The sequence below is a fragment of the Papaver somniferum genome, chromosome 7 (assembly GCF_003573695.1).
Source record: "Papaver somniferum cultivar HN1 chromosome 7, ASM357369v1, whole genome shotgun sequence".
NCBI classification, from domain to species: Eukaryota; Viridiplantae; Streptophyta; class Magnoliopsida; order Ranunculales; family Papaveraceae; genus Papaver; species Papaver somniferum.
This window is the reverse complement of record NC_039364.1, coordinates 122248348-122259342: the sequence shown is the minus strand read 5'-3', so window position 1 is coordinate 122259342 and position 10995 is coordinate 122248348. Positions and strand designations below refer to the sequence as shown.

General features: G+C 33.4%; 1 protein-coding gene across 2 annotated transcripts; it reads right to left on the bottom strand.

Moving 5' to 3' along the window:
• Positions 1–3321: 3321 nt before the first annotated feature.
• On the bottom strand, positions 3322–5096 carry LOC113298302. 2 transcript variants are annotated; one of them, XM_026547003.1, is made up of 2 exons: positions 4555–5096; positions 3322–4012 (listed from the first exon to the last, which is right to left on the bottom strand). In XM_026547003.1, the coding sequence occupies exon 1, from the start codon at positions 4940–4942 to the stop codon at positions 4556–4558; it is 387 nt and encodes a 128-aa protein (XP_026402788.1). In that variant the 5' UTR covers positions 4943–5096; the 3' UTR covers positions 3322–4012; position 4555. The 2 variants fall into 2 exon arrangements, with proteins under 2 accessions (XP_026402788.1, XP_026402787.1); XM_026547002.1 differs by having other exon boundaries at positions 3322–3907; positions 4555–5095.
• Between the last annotated feature and the right edge of the window lie 5899 nt (positions 5097–10995).

The window sequence follows — 10995 nt, the reverse complement described above, 5'->3', positions numbered from 1 at the left end:
GGTGGTGGTCGTCGGTGGTGGTGGTTGGCGGCGATGGTGGACAGTGGTGATGGTTGGCGGTGGTGGTGGTGGTGGTTGTGGTGGTGGTTGGTGGTGGTGGTTGTTGGCGGTGGTGGACAGTGGTAATGGCGGACAGTAGAGGTTTTCTTATTTTGCTTGTTTTTTTTTATTGAATAGTGGTTAGTGGTAATGGTTTTGTATATACATTACACAAAAAAAGGTATTTTAGTAATGTATTATGTTTATGGGTATTTGTAAAGTTTAAATGGGTATATTTGCAATGGGTCTCATAATAGGGGTATATAGATAATGTTCCCTTGCACTAAGGGGTATTCTTAGAAATGAAAGAAACTTAGAGACTAACTGATGAACTACAAAAGTATTTGGGGATGGGAGTTTATTTGATATTAATGTTTGGGGACTCATATCCATGATTCTTCTTTAAACTTGTTAAATATTTTTTTGTTTTTGGCATACATTTTTTTGTTTTTGCTTTTTTCTTTCGAAGCCTAAAATTAAAGAAGAAAAGTGTTCTAGATAGCTATTTAAATTTCTTGTATTGTCTTAAATCATTGATCATTGATGATCAAAAAATGTAACTTAATAACTTCTTTTCATTTCGCTCTTTTTCTAATTCTAATACACATTTAAATAGAGAATAATTAGGGTTTATATTTTGGTAAGAAGATGTTGGTTATTTTTGATCGATCTATGTTACCATAATTAATTCAGAATTATTTTTTTTAAATTCTAAAATTCAGAATTTTTTTTAGTACTTATTGGCGTTGTTTACTTAGTTGCTTTTGGTGTTTTTATGAAACTGTTAAGTGATAGACCTTTAAAAGATTGGGATCTAAGGTTCTAAAGTAAAGAATAATTATCTTTTATCATCAGAGTTGTGTAAAGAAAAAAATTTGGGGCATCATAAAAAAATTCTGCTCCGGGGCAAAAATTTCTCAAGAACGGCCCTGCACAGATGATCGATCATACACGAAAGCCGTGTATAACCAACGGCTAAATGCCATGTACTGAAAGCCAGGCTAAATGCCATGTACTAAACGTGACTATGAATTGGACCACTTCAGTGTTTTATTTCTTCTTTATAAAACCTGATCAGATAATGGTTCTTCCTAATCCGCTTCAACCATGTTGTAAGTTCTCGTTCCAAACTCCGCCCAAACCTATATAGCATTCAATCATTTGTGTACATGCTGGGGTTGTCATTTCGTGTGGGTATGTTCCAAACTTTCGCCCAACCTATATAGCATTAATCTATCATTTGTGAACATGCTGGGGTTCTCATTTCGTGTGGGTAAGTTATTGTTCTCACCGACTGGTAGTTCTCACGTTGTCCAAAAAAGAAAAGAAAAACTAATGCTAGCCAGAGGTGTATGAGATCTCTCCTCACCATGAAACTTGCCAAACCTCCCCAAGTGTAACCTGCTTTTTTCGGTTTCAGAAATAAAAATTGATGTGCTAAACTCTCGAACAAAAGTTTGAATTAGCTTTCATATCAAAGATACAGCTAATTAAAAACATCCTAGAAGGTTGCCATTATAGTAAATCAGGATAGATTACGGTACGGTAACATGCAAAAGCCGCTACTTACTTTGGATCTACCACTGCTACTACATCAATGAACATGGAGAACCACATCTCTTGCCAACATTAGAAATTCTTCTGCTAGGATTCCGTGCTTTAGTGTCTACTATCTGGGAAGACAGCAAGATGGGGGCACCAAGTATGATCACCATCATCGCAGATTTTTCTCAAAGTACACTTGTAACAGCCAGGTATCAGGGGGCGCCTTCCTGGCACCAAAGTGGCTTTTTTTTTGCCTGGGATTCCTTGCCAGCGCTGCCCTTTTCTAAAGTTTTGAAAGCATACCCTTATTTATCAGCGATAAGGCTTCTACTTTTGGCCCAGCCTTTCTACTCAGGGTATATTTCATTAAGAAAAATAGCTTTGCACTTGCAATACCAAAAAAAAAAATGCAGAAGCAGTAACACATATTTCTCTGGGTATTTATATCTGGCGCAGCCCTAATTATTATAGATGCCTCAACACCTCCCACCTCATAGATAGGTATGTTCCACATTGACCATCTCTGCTTGGAGAGTGCATGCACAGAGCACTAAAATACCAGAAACTGTGAGCCTGACATGATCATCTAATAAAGTTCTACCAGCTAACAGTAGCCTACAGAATTCTTCTATCATCCTCGTTTGCTCATACATACAAAAGCTTTTTCAGGTTGACTGATACATAAACTACTGTAAATAGTTTTTCCGCACAAGAACCTCAGTTTCACAAATAGTGTATTATGAAGGACTATACACATTGTTTCCACTTACCAGCAAAGTCTGAATACGATAAAACAAAGAACTAAGACCACAAGGGCAAGGGAACATCACAGTTTAAGGGCATGTAATCGTTGGACCTATGTTTTTACCTGAAACCGAAGTACCAAATGCAGGAAGATGCAAGTGACAAGGATGAAGCAAATCTAAGCAGAATAATGTACTGCCGACTATAGTCATACAAGCTAAAATTCTTTCTAAGAAGAGTGAAGTTTTGACATTGATACCTTGCGAGGGAGGGTCTTGTCTAATTCCCTCTCAACACCCTCCAAAACCTATTGATAAAAAACTAAAATTCTTTCTAAGAAGAGTGAAGTTTTGACATTGATATCCTACGAGGGAGGGTCTTGTCTAATTCCCTCTCAACACCCTCCCAAACACATATCTTAACGTACCAAGTGAATTCTTTGTTTCAACTGGTATCCCTCCCTTGCAGCGTCAGACTAAGATAATGCAATAATGCAATAGGGTCTTGTCTAATTTGCTCACAACACCCTCCCAAACACATCTCAATACATTAAGTAAATTCTTTGTATCAACTGGTATCCACCACTTGCTAAAACTTCAGACTAGGATGACCCAACCCACAATCCAATTGCAAGTTAGTCTTCAAAAAGTGGTACGAAAACTACTTGTTCTGCTAATCATAACTGAGCTGCCTTGAGAATGCTACTACAAAACACAAACCCATTTACCCAATAAAACTTTCAAGCCCTAGGTTAGAGTTCAAATTCTAAAAGTTTATTTTAAAGCTGTTCAATCCCAACCATGAGCTAAATTTCGATTCCTATTGGGATTATTTTTTTCATCCACTAGGCAAATGCTACGGCAGCCAGTACTGAACTGCATTGAAAAAAACATAACATTAAAATAGAATTACATAGAAGTTTCTCAAGAACAATCAAGTCTTGGCAGAACCTTAAGGTCGCACTTGCTCAGACATTGTTGCTGTCCTGGCGCCTAAATGAAAATTGGAAAATCTTTGATAATCACTTTACAGGCTTTTCATAGTCGATTGTAAAATGAAGAACGACATATGACACCAAAGAATTTGGTACATCATGATAGTGGGGACATACCAATGGCGCAGCATGTCTTTAACAAAAAAGAGAGATGGCAGGACTTATCCAAAAATGAAATCCTTATACCACTTTTCATAAGTTTCTAATGACAACATCACAAGTATATCTATCCCTTCCCCATATCAATAATGCAAAATAGCATATCTGTTATGAACAACCATTTGACATAGTCACATAGCTAAGGAACGTGTTATTTATTTCTCTGAAAGCAAAACAGATTCCCCTAAAGCAACAGTTTGCACATTGCAAGTACAACTGTACAGGTCAGACGTGGGTGTAATATGTACCAATTTTGACAGAAACTCACATATCAATATCAAAGATCTGATAAAGCATCAGAAAATAGCTTCTACAACAGCATGTTTGTCTGGACTTTCTCTCTCACTTACTTCCAGATGATAAAATCTGATGAACATCGGCATGGGACACATCACTTTCCACAACGAATAGACACTTCAAACATACCTGTGCACCACAGAGTTGCCCATCAGTAAGCGAACTCCATTAAGACCTCACAAAACGGAATACGTCTTATAACCATGAGCCATTCCAACAGGAGCCCTCCTACGGCTGTAATCGTGCAACATAGTAACTCTTTTATTGCAAATACTAATAGCCATGCAAATAGTATCAGCTTTAAGATGATGACTCCTAGACTCCTATTCCTATATTGTTAATACTACTAGTAACCATTCAAATACAGAAACTCAATCGCAATTGCATTTCATAACACATGATATTACATTAAAAGATACTAACAATCATAAAATTTTCTATCTGAAACCAAGTTCCTTAAAAATTTACAGCAAAATTTTCCTCAAATCACAATCGAAATAACCAAAAGATACTATGGAAGTTTGAGAAGAAACTAATCTCCAGTTGAAGTCTCAATACATAATTCTGACTACATGAAATTCCAAAAACCCCTAATTCCAGTTCAAATCTTGAAGCAGAGCTGTTGATACATTTTTGTAATCCTAAGAGCTAATTCTTACAGAACCAAAAACGAAAGCGTCTAAGAAACCCTAGGTTCATAGAGATGGAACTCAGAATGTCATATAAAAACCCCAAACCCTAACTCTAGATTTAAAATTTAGTGATTGGATACTAACCTTATTTACAATAACGATCAGCTTTCTTCTTAACCCTGTCATCAAGAGCAATTTCAACAGATTTTGAAACAGATTTAGGATCATACCCAAACTTCTTAGCTTCAACAGGAAAGAGTTGATCATATTTCATACGCTTAGCAGCATCGATAGAATAAATATCTCCTTCTCCTCCTCCTCCTGCTCCAGTAGAGGTTTCTCCATCACCATCAGGTTCAACAACGCTGTCTCCTGGCACAATTTCGATTTCATCAGATGGATTTTCTTCTTTAGAAGGTTTGTGTTTCTTGTTCTTTTTATGCTTTTTTTTGTCGATTGATTTTAGGGTTCCGAGACTTCCACCTTTGAAAGTAAGTCTTCCAGTTTTTGCTCTCTCATATGGATCCGACATACTGCGCAATAAACCTGGCGAATCGAAGAAGGAGATAACAGGCGAGGGGGATTAGGGCAAGAGAGACGGCAATGTTCTACGCTTTGGGCAGTGAAGGACTCAAGGAAGGATTAGGGCTTTTACTCAAGAGGTCCTTTTATGTTCCCTCCCCTAGGGCTCGGGTGAGTTGTTCAACTTGTTCTTATTCACACGGATCAAAAAATAAATTAAAAATAAATAAATTATGGATTTCCCTATTTAAATCATTTTATTTTATTTTCTTGGTTTTCATCCGATTGAGTCTACCTAGGGGTAGTCAATTGAGATTTGAAAAGGAGAGTTCCCAAACTTATTGTTGGTCCATGGAGAATGTTGGAGAGTCTCCTACTGTCTCTTGTTTTTGGTTAGAGATTTTTTTAAGTCATTTAAAGTTTCTAGAACTCCATGTTATTGGGTTAGGATTTCGTAAGAGTCACTCCAACACCCTTATTATTCGAAGGAGAATTAAAATTCATTGATTTGGGGAGACTTTGTTATGAAATTAAGCATGGTAGAATCTCTCGTCAAGAGGTGATATTTTGGGAAACTTGGAAATTCAGGGATTTTTTTTTCTTTTTGAGAGTAAGACCATTTTTTCCTCTTTTTTTGTTTGAGATGATGATCAAGAGACGAGTCATTTGCGCAGTAATACGGCCGGCCTCATCTGAATATATTGGAATCTGCTCTCTCTTTTTTTTCCCTCGTGTATACCGACCGGGCTTTCTATTTGCCACTTCAAAGGACGGTTCCTCGGATGAAACAATGAAAAGATGCTAACCAGTGATGAGATAACATGGTAAATATAAAAATGTGGGATGAATTAAAATTTAGGCATAGGACAACAATGATATTTATTCTGACAACAAACAAATATTTTACTAGGTATTCATGGTACTTTTATGAACATTATAACGTACATAATAAAGAAAATCAATAGATGTTTTAAATTTTAGTTAGATATTATACATTTTTTGTCTCTATAAATCATCGAAACTGTCTACAAATCTCGTTTTTTTGTCTCTACAAGTCATAAAGACTCTCTAAAATCACTAAAAATCTCTTGACTTTCAGAGAGTCTCCGGGAGTCACTCAAATAAAAAATCTATGAAAGTCTATAGAAATCTCATTTGACTACCCCTCTGTAAGGTATCATTGTAGGTCTGTATATGTTGGGATATATGTTTTAAAAACATTTTAATTTCCAAATAGTTGTCTCTCATTTAAATGGTTTTAATGTGACTTTTATTCTTTCTTTTAAAGAATAAATTTATTTCGTTTTTAATGCGAAAAACCGTTTTTTGTTGAATAGGTTAATGATGTTAATTACCAACTTAATAATGCATGTCATTTAATCTTATTTAATTTTTTGGTTATTGAAAATCAGTTTTAGATAAAAAAAAAGAATTAGGGAGTTGTAAAAAAAACTTCTTTTTATTTGTGTGAGAGTTTTCTGTCATGTTTCTTGAGCTTATTAGAAAATGAATTTTATGAGAAAGAAAAACAAGTGTGTGATCATCCTTGATTTTTCTAAAGGGTTTCCGAGCAAGAATGAAGTGTAGAAGTTTCACATCCTCTCATCGTGCAAGAGTGATTGTGTAAGAGATTGATCTCGGTTGTTTTATCCTGGGGACGACGCGCAATTGAAGAACTGCTTGCACAATCTTGGGCAGAGCAGCGAAACGTCTCAAAGAAAGCGACCTAGCCCGCGACTCAGCCATAACAATATTTTGCTTGTTTTTTTGTGATTATTTTGCAGGCATAATTCAGCAATGGTTCCAACAATTTTAAGACGTTCTATTCAGCCACGGATATCAAAAGAAATAATTGCTGAAACGCGATAAATATCATTGTTTAATTTGTTTTATTGAATTATATGAACGGTATAATTTCTTCTTTAGCAATTTAGCTAGATGCTTGGAATTAGGTTACTTGATACCTAAAGTAAATTTATGTCTGATCTTGATATACTAGGAATAACATGGTTAAATATTTTTCTAATATTTGACATAGAAAAATATTGTTGATGATAAACGGATGTTTTATAACATGTTGTAGAGTTTTATGTGCGTCTTTTTAACGAAAACGAATTTGGTATAGAAATTTTATCTGGATATATTAAACATCACGATGATAGCCCACGTCAAATTCCATTTTTGGAGTCAAGAAACTATTTTTAAAGTATTTTAGAAAAGTGCATAATGTATCTGAAAAATTCTGACGGGCAGAAAATTAGTCCTGATTAAATCAACTTTTCCTTATCTTTGTGTAGAAAATTTGAATATGTGTGTCATATGAAACTTGTAGATCTGGAACTTATCTTCAAAACCCATTTTGAAATTTCCTGATATTTAGTTTGAGATATTTGGTAATTTCAGAATCGTTGTGTATGTTTGTCCAAAATAGGAGACATGATACTTGAGATTGGAGAAATGTAATAAATTACATTAAAAATCTGTTTGGATTTTTATTTCTTTCTACTCTTGTTTTGGTAATGAAAAAGAAGATTATTGTTAGAAATCAAACTAATACACCATATGTGTTTGATAATATGCTTAGTAGAAAGTTATAAATATATGTACGATTTTATAACTAGATAACTTTGAATTTTTGTTTGACATTAAAGAGAAACTTGGAGTACTATATTTTGATTGATTTTTAAGTAATTATGTAAGTGCATAAATTACTTATTTTTGGTTTCAAATGCTCACATGTACATGATTGTGACAGGTGAAAATTTACTTACTTGAGCAAGTTTTTATTTTCCAATGAAATAAAAATTGTGGGAGATTAATCGATGTGAGGAGCAATGGGGTTGCTGATTTCTTTGTTGGTGTGCAAAGAATGGACAATGGTTTATAACCAATTGAGCTTAAAAGCAATTGAGGTATGTTTGATGAACTATTTGTAGTATTGCAGTGATCAAATAATGGCATTCTAAATTGAATAAATTGATTGTTCAATCTTGTAATAAATTTTAGGGAAACAAGATATTGAGAATTATTGTGTTTGACAATAAACATGTGACTCATATAAGTTTGGAACTTATGAGATGGAATTTTATACGAACCCAAAACCGAAATAATTAGAAACCTAGTCAAAACTAATGTGAAATATCAACTCTCACCAAGAAATGAACATAATATTGATTATGGATTTATTTGTTATTCTTGCACGGTATTGTAAGGATATCAAATGTTATTAACAACGCTTTTCAAGCTAAGTTAATGTGAATTGTGGTTACGGTAAGAGGTTGGTATATATTGGTGTTTTACATCATGTTTGTTTTGATAGGCTATGGTTCAAAAGTTAACCAAATCGTTTGAAAGAAAGTGGTGTTGAGATATACTCACATCACTAGGATTTTCGGTATTGGTACGATCTCAAAGTTTACTTTGGGTAGAACAATCTTGTTAAAAATGTTCATACTTCTGAAATGAGAAAGAATCTAGTTTCCGCCTATCTTGTTATTAACAAGATTGAGATTAGTAATTTGTTGAATATGATCATTCCACTACTACAAATGATATGTTATGGATAAAATGTTTGAATATAATATTATAATTTTATCATAACATTAATTGAATTTTGAATTATGAGATTTTGTCATGCTTTTAAGAAATCAATGAGTTAGTGATGAATATGAGCATGTTATATTTTCCTCTAAACTTGGTGAATTTTTTGAATAACATGTATGTAATCTTTCGCAACTTGCAAGGATATTGGATGAAATAAAACATTTGAGAATTTGTAAAGAGGCTTCTTGATATCAAATATGAGTTTTAAGCAGTGAATTAGGCAATGTTGCTTTTACAAAAAATTGTTTGAATTTTTATCCTCTATATTGTGTAAAACGTTTTGGATTTAGATCATTGGTTCATTAGCTTTCACAAATTTTGAAATTTGGATATTGTTTTGGAACTCTTGTTTGAGTCAAAAAATTAGTGGGGGTTCCATATCGTATGATTTAACAACTTTGATTTAAAATAAAGGAACTAGAAAAATGAAGATGAACAATCCTAGAAAAGCATATTTATAGTGAGACTAAAATTTAGTCATGAATATTTTGTTGTTTATAATTTGAAAGATAACTTCTCATAAAAAGTAACTTTGTTCTTCAAAAATTTAATCTTTTGAAAAATAAATTCGTGAACCTATTATTTTTAGACAAGCAAACATAAAATCATTGACGCTTGCATTCATGTCGCTAAATTAACTTACATGCTTGTTTTGTTGATGTTGTTTCTATGATGTATGATTTTTTATAGTCGTAAGTAGAAATATATACTTTTATGTAAGTTAAAGATGAGAATCTATGTAAACCAATCATGGAAAACTGTGTAGTTTCTACAATAAAAGAAAGCATATAAGTTAGATAAGTTATCGTTTATATTCTGAAAACAACTTTAAAACAATTTAAAATAAATAAATTGTTTACTTGATGCATTCGAATGATTTCAGAATTGATGAAAGTGAAATGCACAATACTCTTTGTTTTGTATGCATAAGTAATTTGTTGAATTTTTATTCTAATTTATAGGATGAAAATGAAATTGAGAACATGCTTAGTTTATTATTTGATATGAAAGACTTGAGTGAAGATGATGTACATTTTTGAAATGAATTTTTTCTTTCTTTGAATCTATTTCATTTCAATGAAAATAGAAATAGAAATATAAATATAAATTTAAAAGAGATAGAAATATATATAGTCTAACTATAAACTAGTTTTCACTCATTTGGTTTAGTGTTAATGCTTTTGAGATTGTGTGTGATTGCACTGGACATGAGTATGGTAGCTCAGTATATTCCTTTGCTACGTGATTGACTATATATAAGTTTTTTTTTTTTTGTAGTGAGGGTTTAATATATTACTTCCATAGTGGGGGTCTTATATTCAGATTTACCAATCCTAGTATGGAACATTGGTAAAATTTTGAGAAGGTTATGAGGTGTTTTAAACACACCTTACACCTAGAAATACACTATCAAAATGGTTACCGCAATCTTTTAAGGATATTGCGAAGCTGATTTGACATCCTTTCAGATGAATCATCTAAAGGATGGAGTGATTTGATCCTCTAATAGATAGAATAATATACACATCAATCCAATGTGATAGTACCACGGCTATTCCAAAAATTGAGAATGCATGTAACGACAACTATAAGAGTTGATATTATGAGAATGGATTATATAGTGTTTGAAAAGAGTTTCCATTAGTCCTTTGACGAAAGGATTGATAAGAAGATGTGAATACATATTAGGGATGAGGTTGATGCCCATTGAGATTGAGTCATCTGTGATGGATACCCAACCTAGAAATAGGTTCAAAGGGACTAGACGAAATCATAAATGATAGCATCATTGAGATTGAGTTATTTATGATACAGTTACCAACCTATAACTCAATGTCTCAAAAATATGTTCAAAAGGGTAACCCTTACCTATGGAGTGAGATCCCAAAATATAGGTTCAAATGAGACACCAAGTCATAGATAATATAGAGATGCGAGAATCATGCTTTTGAAGAATTCATCCCACAGCATGATATCCTGAAGCGAGTAGAGGTTGAGTTTAGTTTTTAACTTTTTAATTTTTAAACTCTTAATGATGTTTATATCTCTTTTTAGAGTGGGGCACTTTCAGGAGTACTCTTGATAAACTCACCTATGTGAATGTGAAAGTGTGGCCCCTTTCTATGAGAATATGGACATTTCTCTAGATCATTCATTAAACTGGGATACAAGCACAGGGCCGTAATATGCTGGCTTTAGACTTTACACTAGTATAGTCGTGTGTGTTAAGTGATCTTTTTATCTACAAGAGTTCAAGACTTGTGTTCACTCTATGGTCAGATTTTAAGAGAGCATACTAACACTACGTAAAGGTTCAAGTCGCTAGACACCTTTGCTTATGCACAACTCTATACGTTCTTGCTCAATGTTTTGAAAAATATAAGTGGAGGATTGTTGGGTTATATGTTTTAAAAACATTAATTAATTTCCAAATAGTTGTCTCTCATTTAAATGGTTTTA